The sequence below is a fragment of the Bactrocera neohumeralis genome, chromosome 3, assembly GCF_024586455.1.
Source record: "Bactrocera neohumeralis isolate Rockhampton chromosome 3, APGP_CSIRO_Bneo_wtdbg2-racon-allhic-juicebox.fasta_v2, whole genome shotgun sequence".
In the NCBI taxonomy this organism is placed as follows: Eukaryota; Metazoa; Arthropoda; class Insecta; order Diptera; family Tephritidae; genus Bactrocera; species Bactrocera neohumeralis.
Genome location: NC_065920.1, coordinates 67790381 through 67805995, shown reverse-complemented (window position 1 = coordinate 67805995; position 15615 = coordinate 67790381). Strand labels below are relative to the sequence as shown.

Genomic DNA, 15615 nt, shown 5'->3' with positions numbered 1-15615 from the left:
TATACCAATTGTTTTACACTTTGTGACTTTTTGTGCAAGCCCTGAAACCCTTAATAAAAATAAATGATGCTTTGTGAATAAAATATTATCCTAACTTTAAACTATTCCGTGAAAGGTCACGAAATTTTTAAGCTCTTCATATGCGGATCGTGAACTATCAGGCTGTCGTGAAAGAAATCATATGAAAGTAGAGTAGAACCCAACATTAAGATTAAAATTGCCAGCGGTGATATGATCAGTATAAAATTGGCTTCAAATCATCCTATAATTGATATCACTTAAAATAAAGTTTTTCTCTACAGTATAGTGCCGCATAATATTGCAATCCAACGTCAATACATATCCAAATCGGAAATTATTCTAATCCCTCATGGCTTACCATAAATTGTTTCAAAAATTGCAACAGTGTGTGGAGATGTTATGTATAATATTTAAATTCACCTCTTTCTCCAAGTGTTGCCGCATTTTAATTCCTTTTGAATTTTGTTAAACAGATAAGAATTGTTTATTTACTACCTTGCGTAGAAAAGAGTTACTCAAAAAGGCATGTAGTACAAAGAAAATCAATTTAGATTGATGTTTATACAATACATTCACGATTTATTTAAAGTTTTACAGTAGTTGTTTTTGGAGAATATATATAAATATTATATTGAATTATAATAATAATCTATAACGTTGAAAATGTCACCCAGTGTTTGAAAGGTGTATATATAATGCAACCATGCGGGAAAAGATCGTTGGCAACACTTTGACTCCGAAAAACGTGTTGAATTGGTTAGGTGCCCGAGCTGTAGGTGGTGGATTTGTTCTTCGTTCTTTTTGTCAAGTACACGACTAGAGGCGTGTAGTGTTTTTAAAAGTTGGTCAGAAAAATCATTAAACATCCAAAATGGTATGTAAAAAATATTTCAAAACTAACGCAAAACAGAAAGTAACAGCTCTAAACATTTAAATGTGCGTATTATCTTGAATGGAATTGTGCATTTTATTATGCAAATTGGTTTTGTAAAATCTTAATCCAAATCGTATGTGCGAAGGTCGTGTGTTCGTTTGCGTAGACGAGCTACCGACGATATAATTTCCTCGGGTCAACCGTATGACGTATGCAGTTTTGTACAAAGGAAACTCTCAAGGCCAACATTTTAAAATTTAGAGCTGAAAATTCTGTTTTCCATGCATGAAAATGCATTTATTGCTTGGTTGATATTAATATTTATGTATCTACTTATGTCTTTTCCATGTAAATTTATTTCTGCGTATGTGCTGATGGCGTGATGGAATTGTACGTGTGTGTGTACGCAGGTCAACTTTACTGTCGACGAAATCCGTGCCTTGATGGACAAGAAGCGGAACATCCGTAACATGTCCGTCATTGCTCACGTCGATCATGGCAAATCAACTTTGACCGATTCCTTGGTAAGTAAAATCATTACATATTGATGTGCATGCACTTTCCCTTTTTGTGTTATGACGTCACAAATGCCTATTTCACAACCCGATTTAATAACTTAAGTGTTTTCATTTTTGTTGTAGGTGTCGAAGGCCGGTATTATTGCTGGTGCCAAGGCTGGTGAAACCCGTTTCACTGACACCCGTAAAGATGAACAGGAACGTTGCATTACCATCAAGTCAACGTAAGTTTGAATATTATATATATTTACAAATATTATTTTATATGTATTGTTTTTAATCATTTCGCAATTAATATATTACGTATTTACATTTCAACAGTGCCATTTCTATGTACTTCGAAGTTGAAGACAAGGATCTTGTTTTCATCACCCATGCTGATCAGCGTGAGAAGGAGTGCAAAGGTTTCTTGATCAATTTGATCGATTCACCCGGTCACGTTGATTTCTCCTCTGAAGTAACTGCTGCTCTTCGTGTAACTGACGGTGCCTTGGTCGTCGTCGATTGTGTCTCTGGTGTATGTGTGCAAACCGAGACTGTATTGCGTCAAGCTATCGCTGAACGTATTAAGCCAATTTTGTTCATGAACAAAATGGACCGTGCTTTGCTTGAATTGCAATTGGAGGCTGAAGAACTGTACCAAACTTTCCAGCGTATCGTTGAAAACGTGAACGTCATTATTGCTACTTACAACGATGATGGTGGTCCAATGGGTGAAGTGCGTGTTGACCCCTCCAAGGGTTCCGTCGGTTTCGGTTCTGGTCTGCACGGATGGGCTTTCACTCTTAAGCAGTTCTCCGAAATGTACTCAGAGAAATTCAAGATCGATGTCGTCAAGCTAATGAACCGGTAAGTCTGTAAGCTTAGTTATCTCATAATTTTATTTTTAGCGAGTTAATTATAAGTAGCTTATAAGGTGAGGAAGGATATTAAGGAGGGGAAATGCTTTTAGCACAATTTGTGTTGCACGCAAGAGATATGCTCAATTTGGACTTGTTCAAATAGGTATATTTCTGATGACCGTGCTACAAGTGCAACTTCAATAAAAGCAGATCAAGCAGGTACGCTGTTTCAGTGGCACCAAGATCGACGCTTTGTAACGCTGTTCTGGAACCTCTTTCTTAATGTTCAATCGGAATAAGCTGAAGATTTGTCGAAATAATTAAATAACGTATTAGGAAATGGTGTTAGGGTGTGGCACAGATAAGATGAATGAGATTATTTATTATCTATAAATGCATTTGTTCTTGTTACTCAGTGATTAATACAAATTTTGCGTTACGTCTTCATTATAGTCTATGGGGTGAGAACTTCTTCAACGCCAAGACCAAGAAATGGCAAAAACAAAAGGAAGCCGATAACAAGCGCTCCTTCTGTATGTACATCTTGGACCCCATCTACAAAGTGTTCGATGCTATCATGAACTACAAGAAGGAAGAAATCGGTACTTTGTTGGAAAAGATCGGTGTTACCATCAAGCACGAAGATAAGGACAAGGATGGTAAAGCCCTCCTGAAGGTTGTTATGCGCACCTGGTTGCCAGCTGGTGAAGCTTTGCTTCAGATGATTGCCATTCACTTGCCTTCACCTGTAATTGCTCAGAAATACCGTATGGAAATGTTGTACGAGGGTCCACATGACGATGAAGCTGCCGTCGCTGTTAAGAACTGTGATCCTGATGGTCCATTGATGATGTACATTTCCAAAATGGTACCGACTTCCGATAAGGGTCGTTTCTATGCCTTCGGTCGTGTGTTCTCCGGTAAGGTCGCTACTGGCCAGAAGTGCCGTATCATGGGCCCCAACTATGTGCCCGGCAAGAAGGAAGATTTGTACGAAAAGGCCATCCAACGTACAATTTTGATGATGGGTCGTTATGTTGAAGCCATCGAAGATGTGCCTTCCGGTAACATTTGCGGTCTGGTCGGTGTCGATCAATTCTTGGTTAAGACTGGTACCATCACCACATTCAAGGATGCCCACAACATGAAGGTGAGTTACGATGATTATTACAAATTTCTAGTAGTAATTATTTGATGATGTTATTTTTACACAGACCTGTTCTGAAAAGTAATGAGCGAAGTGTTATTCTGATTTTTTTTGCACTCTATTTACTTTTTAAGCAAAATCTGATATTTTATAGTTATGTTTACATTTTTTTTGATTGCTTTTAGGTGATGAAATTCTCCGTGTCACCCGTCGTGCGTGTTGCCGTCGAGCCCAAGAACCCAGCTGATTTGCCCAAATTGGTGGAAGGTCTTAAGCGTTTGGCCAAATCCGATCCTATGGTGCAATGTATCATTGAAGAATCCGGTGAGCACATCATTGCTGGTGCCGGTGAATTGCATTTGGAAATTTGCTTGAAGGATTTGGAAGAAGATCACGCTTGCATTCCATTGAAGAAATCCGACCCCGTTGTATCATACCGTGAAACCGTATTCGAGGAATCCAACCAAATGTGCTTGTCCAAATCGCCCAACAAGCATAACCGTCTGATGATGAAAGCTTTGCCCATGCCTGACGGTTTGCCCGAGGACATTGACAACGGTGATGTCAGCTCCAAGGACGATTTCAAACTTCGTGCCCGTTACTTGGCCGAGAAATACGATTATGATGTGACAGAAGCCCGTAAAATCTGGTGTTTCGGACCTGACGGTACCGGCCCTAACTTCGTTTTGGATTGTACCAAATCCGTGCAATACTTGAATGAAATTAAGGATTCCGTTGTTGCCGGTTTCCAATGGGCATCCAAGGAAGGTATTATGGCTGAAGAAAATATGCGTGGTGTACGTTTCAACATTTATGATGTGACGTTGCACGCTGATGCTATCCATCGTGGTGGTGGTCAAATCATTCCAACAACTCGTCGTTGCTTGTACGCTTCAGCTATCACAGCTGGACCACGTTTGATGGAACCCGTTTACTTGTGCGAAATTCAATGTCCCGAAGTTGCTGTTGGTGGTATCTACGGTGTATTGAATAGACGTCGTGGTCATGTCTTCGAAGAAGCTCAAGTTGTTGGCACACCTATGTTCGTGGTCAAGGCATACTTGCCCGTAAACGAATCGTTCGGTTTCACCGCCGATTTACGTTCCAACACCGGTGGACAAGCTTTCCCACAATGCGTGTTCGACCATTGGCAAGTGTTGCCCGGTGATCCGTGCGAACCCAGCAGCAAACCATACCAGATTGTACAGGATACACGTAAACGTAAGGGTTTGAAGGAAGGTCTACCCGACTTGGCCCAATACCTCGATAAATTGTAAGCGCACGAAGCTGTCAATTTAGTATGTGTTTGTTAACGTCGCAAACGGAGAGAACAAGAAAAGAAGAAGAAATTATACAAAATAATAAAAAGATAATTACATAATTACAACAATATAAAAATAACAACATATATATTTTTCATGATTTGAATTTGAGGCACATGGAACTGTAGTAATTAGTTTTGATCGGAGCGCAATTTGTATTTGATAATTTGTGTAAGCGATTAATTTCAATGTACTGCATAATTTTCTACTTTATTTTAATTAATTTTATTTAATGTGACTCAATATTGGTTGTTTTCTTTTCTTTTTTTTTTTTTGCATTAGCGGTTAACATAAATTTTTGAATTTCTTTGTGTGTGTATGTATGAGAGCGCAGTTTGGCATTTGAATTTCATAAGCTGATTTTTGGAAAGTGGTTTTCTGCAATTGCTGATTGATTCGGTTATGTTGGTGGAAAAGGTTTTTTTGTTCAGGCTTTGTTGGTGTACGGTTCAAGTTATCTAAAATGGTTGGGCAATGTTTTTGTACGCTAACAGGGTTTATTAAGTTTACCACGAAGTTTGTAAAACCTAGAAGAAAACGTCGGAGAGCCTGTGATCCAAATCGCAAATCAATTTGAAGATATGGAAACTGCTAGATCAGTACAAGTGGGTGGAGGAACTGAAGTCATGTTCTCTCCATCAGAGTACGCAAGCTTTGGAATACTGTCAAATCTGTCCGAGGAGGCACGACGGTAGTTGTGTCGAAATCTAATTCGACGGTTGTGCCTCCTCGGACCCGAAGAAATGCGAGTGCTACTTTAGCCGAGGCTAAAAATCTTGGCGGACGCTAGTTGTCAAAGTTGTGTGGAAGAGGGTGAGGTGGAAGCATCTAGGTACTTTCTGCTTCACCTACCAGGCTTTGCACGATTGAGGCTGAAATATTTCGGTAGACTTACTTTTGACAAACCGGACGGACAAAGGCGAAACTGTCGTTAGCCGTTTCAAAAATATTTTGATTGGCTTAAATCGGTTGTCGAATTGTAAGGGTCTTATGATACACTATATTATTATGTTTAGGTCCAACAACGGACCGGCGTTCTAAGCGTCCAAGTGAAATCCGTGTTGGGATTGACCTCGTAATCTAACCTACTTCTAGCTGGCCTCAGAGTACGATCAACAAATCAAAGACATCGAAATTCCAGACGGAAGAAATCGGCTCGACAGGAGTAAACTATCGCAGAAAGGTGCTCAATTTGTCACTGATCACCATTCACATACCTGTTGCGTAGAAAATCGGAAGGGTGGTCCCATTACTAAAACCTGGGAAGCGTGCCGGTTTTCACATACCAGCTGAGCCTAGTTGAATGCGCGCATGGCTTCTGTGAGAGTACTGTCGTCGCATCGATGGACTTGTCCCAAGCTTTTGACACAGTCAACCACACAACACTACTTCAGGGTATCGGACAAGCAACTCTCTCCAGGACTAAAGAGGTGGACCATGAATTATCTGAGCGGACGACAATCATTGGTATTATTTAAAGATGACGAAGCTAAATTAAGGAGAATTCAATAGAGGTTTTCGCACAGTTGGTCTTCTCTCCCAGCTACTGTTTAACTACTACATTTCGAAACTTCTACAACCACCAGAAGTAGTTTCTATCGGGTGATTTTTTAAGAGCTTGATAACTTTTTTAAAAAAAAAAACGCACAAAATTTGCAAAATCTCATCGGTTCTTTTTTGAAACGTTAGATTGGTTCATGACATTTACTTTTTGAAGATAATTTCATTTAAATGTTGACCGCGGCTGCGTCTTAGGTGGTCCATTCGGAAAGTCCAATTTTGGGCAACTTTTTCGAGCATTTCGGCCGGAATAGCCCGAATTTCTTCGGAAATGTTGTCTTCCAAAGCTGGAATAGTTGCTGGCTTATTTCTGTAGACTTTAGACTTGACGTAGCCCCACAAAAAATAGTCTAAAGGCGTTAAATCGCATGATTTTGGTGGCCAACTGCCCATGCATCCCGAAAAATGTACTGTTTGGTGTGGTTTGTACGCTGGTGGAATCATTGGACCGTATTTTTTTCAAAGATGCTGTTGGACGCAACGTTACGGTGAATGGCGATCGCTAACAAACTTTTTGTTGCCAAAAATGGAAGAACTGAACTTGGTTGACATGTGGTTTCAACAAGATGGCGCTACATGCCACACAGCTCGCGATTCTATGGCCATTTTGAGGGAAAACTTCGGAGAACAATTCATCTCAAGAAATGGACCCGTAAGTTGGCCACCAAGATCATGCGATTTAACGCCTTTAGACTATTTTTTGTGGGGCTACGTCAAGTCTAAAGTCTACAGAAATAAGCCAGCAACTATTCCAGCTTTGGAAGACAACATTTCCGAAGAAATTCGGGCGAATGGACCACCTAAGACGCAGCCGCGGTCAACATTTAAATGAAATTATCTTCAAAAAGTAAATGTCATGAACCAATCTAACGTTTCAAATAAAGAACCGATGAGATTTTGCAAATTTTATGCGTTTTTTTTTTTAAAAAAGTTATCAAGGTCTTAAAAAATCACCCGATATAATCGCGTAAGCAGATATTGGCACGATTATGCCGCCGGAAAAGGGAATTGATAGCATGAGCTCAACAGTGAACGCCAAAAGAGCTTAAAACTTTCACCTGCCAAAACCACGGCTAATACGGTAAATAAGGTACAAACTGAACGGTGGAGTACAGACTGGATCTAAACATTTCCGTGGATGATTTTCACATTTCCACCCTACGATTTTAGTTGTTGTATTTGACAGTCCGCACTCCTCCACTCCACACAAAACCGCGATTGTCAAGAAACTAGCCGCAACAAGATTCTTAAACCGCTGGCAGGCAGCACTAGGGGTAAATGCAAAAGGACGTTGTTGACAACATTCAAGGCAATTGGTCGGTCGGTCTTTAACTACGCCGACCAACGCAGATGGAGAAGCTACAAACCTGTCGAAACAGCGCACTCCGGACTATAACAGGACGTTTCCCGATGTCTTCCGTCAAACATTTACACTGTCAGTTCCGCATGCCTCCTATAAAGGAGCATAACATTTTTCTCTCCCGGGAATTTTTGCTCAGAAGTTTTCACAGAAACAATCTCTGCAGTCACCAGCTTGGAGCGGAGTCACCCCTAGAAACATCAGTAGAGCATTCCTCTAACATGTCAATGAACTCGAACAATATACCGATCACATTTCGGATCCGACTAATGATTTCGACGACAGCTTACATATTGCTTACACAGTATCTAGATAATCGCTACAGCAGCAAAAACCCTATTTATATGATCAAAGTGACAAACTGAGTATATTTAGCCAACCTCTTCTATATGAATGAATATACTCGAACTCATCCCTCAATTTGTGAGAGATTCATCTGAAATGTTGCACAAGTTCTATTCTCCCCCAGAAACTGCAGTCGAGCACGAATATCGGGCTATAACATATACATACTACATAGCTGCCATACAAATTGACGCACTAAAAAGTCGCTTCAAAACGCCCCTCTACTTGATGAAAATTATACGAAGCTATCTTAAAGACAGGAAACTACTCTACGATACGAGTGACGGCCCACAAAGTAAGGAAATAACCTCTGGAGCAGCGCAGGGATCAATACTTGAACCAGATCTATGGAATACCAGCTACGACGAAATTTTAAACTTTGAAATGCCTGATCATTGCTACCTCGTTGGCTACGCAGACGATATCGCCGCCGTCATAACCGCACGTAATACCGACATGGCCAGGCATCGACTGACACAAGTTATGATACGAACACAGACATGGTTGGACTCACACGGCCTCAGCGTAGCTGCTGAAAAAACAGAACTGATCCTGCTCACTAGGAAACATATCCCGCTGGAGGTAAACATGCAAGTCCGTTCAGAAACTATTAAAACGACGAAAACCTGAAAATACCTAGGAATAAGAACGGACAACAAATTGACGTACTGGGTTCAAATGCACCATGCTGCAAAAAAGTCAGCAAATATAACCATGGCGCTATCAAGACTCATGGCAAACACCGGAGGCCCACTTGCAAGTAGAAGGAAATTACTTATGGACACAACACAGTCAGTGCTACTATACGGTAGCGAAATATGGGCCGATACATTAAATGTAGAACATAGACGAAAAGTGCTTGCTAAAGTGCAGAGAACAGCAGCCCTGAGAGTCGCCTCGGCGTACCACACTGTATCCGAATCCGCAGTGCTAGTGATAAGCGGCGTCATCGCAATAGACCTTATCGCAAAGGAGAGAAGACAACTCTGGCTATGGAAGAAAGACGGAATAGAAATACACATGGCCACAAGACAACAGGCGAGGAAGCAACCTCTTGAACTCTGGCAAGATTGGTGGACAATGGCGAGCAAAGGAAGATGGACCGCAAAACTGATTAAAGAAATAGAGAAGTGGCACAGTAGAAAACACGGCGAGGTAAATTACTATACAACACAGATGCTGTCCGGTCACGGGTATTTCCGAAAATACCTATACAACATGGGAAAAGCAGAGAGTCCAGCATGTATTTATGGAGACGAACCACTAGACGGTGCAAACCATACCATTTTCAAGTGCCACCGGTGGAAAGAAGCACGAAGGACTGTACAAAACAAACTCGGAGAACTAAGTGCGGAAAATCTCTTAGAAAAAATGATATCTAGCAGCGAAAACTGGAAAATAATTGCCTCGTACGTGGAACATGTTCTACGCAGTAAGAAAAGAGACATGGACGCGGACTCCCAATAGAAGACGAGCCAAATAGCTTCATGCTGGCTACAAAATCGTAGGCATCCCTGGACGCAGGGAGAGTAGAAATAGACCTGTAATGGGTCCATCTTGGAAACCCTGCCCTGAAGTAATGCGAAAGCGGTCCCGGGGTAGGGGAAAAAAATTCCAAGATAGAGAGTGTTTTAGTGGGTACACCACTCACGTAGGATGACGATCCCTATATGGTGCGAAGGCATTTTAAACCCTCCTTACGGCCTAAACAAAAAAAAATGCTATAATAAATGGTACTGTGAAGCGGATTTTTTTTATTTATCTATTTATATTTTACTTTTTTTATTTTTTTATATGAATTTTTATGTTTTTATTTAATTTTTTTTATTTCATTTTTTTACTATATTTTAAAGTTTTTTTGTATTATTATTTGTATGTTTTAATATTTTTTATTTTTATTTTTTCGTCTCTTTTATTACGTTATTTTTAATTTATTTTATATTTGATATTTATTTTTCATATAATTTTTGTTTATATTTTTTTAGTTTTTATTTATTTATTTTATTTTATTTTGTTTTATTTGTTTTATATTTTTTAATTTTTTTAATTTTTTTATAATGCTTTTATTTATTATTAGTTATTTATTCTTTATCATTATTATTTATTTTTTTATTATTTTTTTTATTGTTTTTTATTATTTTTATTTTATTTTTTTTATTATTATTTTTTATGTTTGTTATTATTATTTTTTTTTTTTTTTATATTATCAATTTTTTTCATTTCTAAAGCGATGAGAACGGGAAAAATTTTGAATGAATAATTAAGGAAATACTTGATGGACTGCAATTAAAATAAATAAACATAATTTCAACTTCTCAGCCCGTTATATTCTCTTACATACATACTACTAATGCAATCTTTTGCCAATCTCGACAATTACTGGTTTTATAATATTATTCCGCCTGTTAGAATTTCGGCTGCGCATATCAGCGTTTTTTTTACAACACCAACCACCCCACACTTTTGTTGTTTTAAAAATAAATCTAAATGCGATGTCTTTTGTTATTTACTAGCTTTGACTTAATATAATATTTGTTTTTAGTTCGTTTTTTCGAGGCTTCTTTCGTAATATATAAATGAAATTGGTTATTTTGACAAATTCCATGGAGAAATTTCAAAATTCACCGAACATCATTCAAAAAATTATTGTAAAATTTTCCAAAAAAAAATTTTCGGCTTCTGCTTCTAAATTTGTTGTAAACAGAATGCAACGTTCCTCAACATCTTGGCCAAATTATAGAAACCAATACTACAATCCCGTCTATAAAATCCGTTCATTAATACAATCACTGGACGCCGAATTGGCGGCACTCTCACATCGTTGCGCAGTCTCAAAAATTAACGTACTAAATCCAACCGCAGCGAACGTAAACTATATACTCGGTCACACTAGCAGCGGCACGAAATACAAAGCCTATCCGGAGGTGAATAAAAGTATGGCGATTTTGAGTGACGGCCAAGCGGCTAGCAATGCGCAAACACGCACGCTATCGAGCATCTATCGCTCACGTGTGATCGATGCGTTTCGCAATCGTCGCATATTCACCGTTTACGGTAATTACCATACCATCCGGCGCGCATTGCTGAATCGTGGTTGGCTGGAGAAGCTGTCGCCGAATCGTTATCCGAAATTGCAAAGCTTACCCGAGGAGGTATTGCTGCAGCATGCCAAGCGTGGCAATGACTATGAGGCGGTGGCCATTTCAAAAATCATTAGTCACTTTCCGGCGTTTTTCATTTGGCAACCGAAGGCACAACGCGATTCGCATACGGATGTGCTGCCGCTGCGTAATCGTGTGCGACGCGGTCGCAATTTGGATTTTTCGACCAAAGTTGGTTTGATCGGTTGCGCCGAACAGCATCAGTGGTTCCATCAGCAGGGTGTTTGCGGCATGAGTCATCCACGCTTCTATCGACTGGGTGGCAGTTCGGAAGAGCGCATGGCATTCATAGAGGATTTTCGTCAAACGCAGTGTCGCAGTTTACTCAAATTTATCTTGGAGCATGGTCAACGTTTATCGGAGTTGGCGGATCCGGATGAGGGTACTATACCGATATCTGTGGTGCATTTCGCTGTGACAAATTTGAAAAAACATTTCGATGAATTCGAACATCGTACACTGGATGACGATGGCGAAAAGAATACGGAAAGTGAAAATATCGAATGGCAGAACTTTATTGCCGATTCCAATCAAGTTATGCGTAATAATGCCAAAATTAAAGTGACTGTACCGTTGCTGGAGGAAGTGTCCAAATTAAGTCGCATTTATTTGGCTAAAATAGAAGAGCGCCGTCGAGATTACAAGTGGGATGGTTGTCGTAATCTGTGGATCCTAAAGCCCGGTTATCAATGTCGCGGTCTGGGTATTATCATACGTAGTTCCATTGATGAGATTTTGCAATGGGCAACCAACAATCCGCAAAGAAGATATATCGCACAGAAGTATTTGGGTAAGTGGTGGCGTATTGCTTGAAACTGTAAAACAGGAATGATGTCTAAGCAATTTTCGGTTGTCCTAAGATCCGATATAATACTATTGGATTTTCTTTTTCTCAATATTTCTTTATTTATTGGAACTGCTTAGTAAAGCCTAACAATAAGTATTCAAATCTTAAATCTATTTAAAACTAAAGAAGCTCAAGAATGTGGTTGAGCTTTTTTGGTAGAACGTTGCTCTCTCATAGGCTGGTAGATCACTTCTCATTCTGCTGTCCTCTATCTCCTTCTTTACCATAGGAATATCAAGATCCTTATGAATGCTTTCATTACGCATATACCATGGTGGACCCGTTGGAATTTTTGGTTCAAGGGTTCACAGTCCTTAACCGAAAAAAAACTAGATCCGTTCCGGTTATGTAGACCCGACTGTCGTGGGAACGGATCTTTTGATTTATCGAAGGATTTTGAAGCGGTCAATCAGAGGACGCTTCTAGAAGACAGTTAGTGCCTTTTACTCTCAAGAGTATTGAATGACCGGTCAACAATAATAATAATTTTTCGGTTCAAAGGTACCCAAGCTGTAGACCTGCCAGAACTCTCCGCTACCGATTGTTACAGAATGCTCCGTTTAGGATTTTCTTTTTTATTGGCGTAGACAACGCTTATGCGGTTATAGTAGAGTTTAAAACAACGCGTTAATCGTTCTTCCAAGTGTAGACAGGTTCTTTTCCACCTGGTCTTTCTAACGGAGTGGAGATCTTCTTCTTCCTCTGCTTCCCACCGCGGATACTGCGTCGAATACTTTTAGAGCTAGAGTGTATTTATCCATTCGGGCGACATGACTTTTAGGAGTTTAGGAAAATAACGAATTATACTTTAAGTTTTATCTGCTAGGAAGTTTGAGACTTACTATAAAATCGCCATTATCACCTTTTCTGGAAATGTCAGACATGTCAGAACACCGCATTTCGTACTATTACTGTCTCTTCATGTTCCCTGTCGAATAACCACATAGCAGCTTACGGTTAAGGAGCATAATGCATTATTCTCCAACCAGTTTCTGTGTTGTTTTCGAATACCACGAACAACAAAAGAACGTTCTTACAACAATACACCGGAGCAATTTCGAACGGGACAAGCTTCATAGATGTACTGAACGCCATTCACAATGAATAGATTACCACTTTCATTGACTACTCTTGGTGAATCGTGTTCTTGGAGTCGAAACAGCAGTCATCGTGGACCGGGAGTGTGAGTTGCCGAGTGAAATCACAATGGCTCGGCCAAATTCACTCACTTGACACCGCTTTCTCTTTGGTCCGACCCGTGAAAAGCTCCAGTTTTATATTTATTATGGAATTAAGAGGATTTTATTTTATGAAATCTACTTGTCGCATAACTAATCCATTTTAAACATATTAATAAAATTATAAAAGTAACCGCATATATTTTAACCCACAGAACGTCCACTCTTGATACATAAAACCAAATTCGATATACGTCAATATATGCTGCTCTCCATTAGTGATTGTACTCTATCTATATGGTTATATCGCGATTGTTACTTGCGCTTCAGCTCACAGGAGTTCACCATCGATGATCTGCGTGAATCAATACACTTAACGAATAATTCGGTACAGAAGCGTTATAAGAACAAACCAAATCGTGATATACGTTTGCCGAAGAACAATATGTGGTCGTTGGAACAATTCAAAGTCTATCTAAAACATTCAAATGCCCCCGACAATATATGGGAAGAACGTATTTATCCGGGTTTCAAAGAGAATCTTATCGCTGTTGTGATGGCCAGTTTGGAGGAGACTGATTTTGTGGAAAATTCGTTCGAATTGTATGGTTGTGATTTAATGTTAGACGAACAATATAATCCGATATTAATTGAAATCAATTCTACGCCGGATCTCTCGCCATCCACCGACGTGACGGCACGTATTTGTCCTTTGGCTTTGAAAGATTTGGTGAAAGTCATTGTCGATTTGCCGCGTAATCCACTTTCGCCCACTGGTAATTTTGAGCGTGTCTACGAGGTTAACTATAAGATCAAAAGAGATTTCGATCCCGAAGTTGGTTTAGACATTTGTGGCAAAGCAATGACACTATTCAAACAAACAATAGTACCGCAAAAGAAGACGCCAATTCGTTTGCCGACCAAATTGATTAAGAAAACAGAACATGCAATAAAAGTGCCATTGAAGCGTTTAAGAGGACCAGCTGCACAGGTGAGCACGTTGATTTCGTGATTTTATTTTGTTTTCCCGCTGAGTGTTGTGTGAGTTTAGAGCATTACTGTAAGAAAATGGTAGTGCTGGCTTAGTTCGGTCCGAAGTCTTACTCAGTCTTAGCTTAAGGTGTAGATGTGGTCTTTTAGATATGGTGAGACCCTTCTTCTTTATTGACGTGGACACCGCTTACGCGTTTATATCCGACTTTTACATATAGTGAGACTAGAGAGAATTTATTTTCTAGGATGAACCTTCAATAGTTTTCTCGTCTTCCATACTACAGCGAAAAGTACTTTTCAGACGAGGTATTGTAGTGTAACGTACATCTACATATATAAAACTGAATTGACCGTAAAGCCAGAGCTGTCGGAACGCTTACTCTTCATGACTTTTATGAAATTGGTCCAAATAAAAGTGACTTTCAAGCGGTGGTGGCTGCCATCAAGGTATAAGTAGATGTACTGCTCCGAAGGGTAGCTTCTTTCAGAGTGGTAAGAATTCATTCCGATACCAGAGCTGTAATATTGACTTTGAGCTTGCTGACAGAGGGTTAAAGACTTGTTAAGTATGTACTTTGATATTCGACTTGTTTGGGCGCCGCCTCACAGCGGAATTGCTGAAAAAATAATTCTCCAAATCCTTCTGACTCAAAGTGAAATTGCCTAATTTTCTTCTCAACTAATTAGCTTTTGCCAGACTGAGGTTCAACATCTCGGTAGACACATACTCGGCACTGGTGAAGTTTCTGGGTTTGATATTAGCTGCCTTAAAAAATTTCTGATAGACTTAAAGTCATCGTTGATCTAGAAAATATTGGCGGTCCATACCTAATAGTTTTTGAGCATCATAAAGGACCGGCAAGTGGAGATCCTTCGTCCGTTTGTTGCAATGATCTGCCCTACTAACCTAACCTCACCTATCCTAACGTTTAGCTAGAGTAAGGTAGAAGAAGACTAACTTATTGGACTGGTGTTAAAAATAGTTTTCTAAAGTTCAGGTTTAGGTTGAAGCTAAAAATTAAGACGATAACTCATTTCAAGTACTGATCCTACAGTTATTGGTCTTGGCTACTTCCATTTGGTAGAAATATGTGTAATTATCTATAAAGTCTTGTCTTGGACTTGTCAGTATCTTAGCTTATGCTTTTTCCTATTAATGAAAGGTGCTGAAACTCATAAAATCCTCTTGTCATTCTAGAAAAATAAAGCACAAATGGACGCTGGTGTAACTGAACCCAAAATTCTTAAATCCGCCGCTAAAGAAGCGCTAGCACTACGCTACACCGCCCCAAAGTAATATGAAGAAGGAGGCGAAATTGCTTTGTTCAATAACTAATGTTCAAAAGTTTATTAAGACACACATGCCATTTTATAACAGTTAAGAACAAATTAACTAAGTGGAACAATAATAAAATTTTTATATAATATAACAATCGTAACTTTGACA

At 39.4% G+C, this 15615-nt stretch overlaps 2 protein-coding genes across 2 annotated transcripts; both read left to right on the top strand.

The window, feature by feature from the left end:
• Positions 1-782: 782 nt before the first annotated feature.
• On the top strand, positions 783-4967 carry LOC126753093 (eukaryotic translation elongation factor 2). The gene is made up of 6 exons (XM_050464240.1): positions 783-895; positions 1306-1419; positions 1537-1637; positions 1735-2262; positions 2709-3405; positions 3588-4967. Exons 1-6 carry the CDS (start codon positions 893-895, stop codon positions 4677-4679), a joined length of 2535 nt encoding a protein of 844 aa, XP_050320197.1. The 5' UTR covers positions 783-892; the 3' UTR covers positions 4680-4967.
• Positions 4968-10628: 5661 nt separating this feature from the next.
• Positions 10629-15574, top strand: LOC126753095 (tubulin glycylase 3B). The gene is made up of 3 exons (XM_050464244.1): positions 10629-11940; positions 13391-14166; positions 15367-15574. The coding sequence occupies exons 1-3, from the start codon at positions 10695-10697 to the stop codon at positions 15463-15465; spliced, it is 2121 nt and encodes a 706-aa protein (XP_050320201.1). The 5' UTR covers positions 10629-10694; the 3' UTR covers positions 15466-15574.
• The last annotated feature ends 41 nt before the right edge of the window (positions 15575-15615 follow it).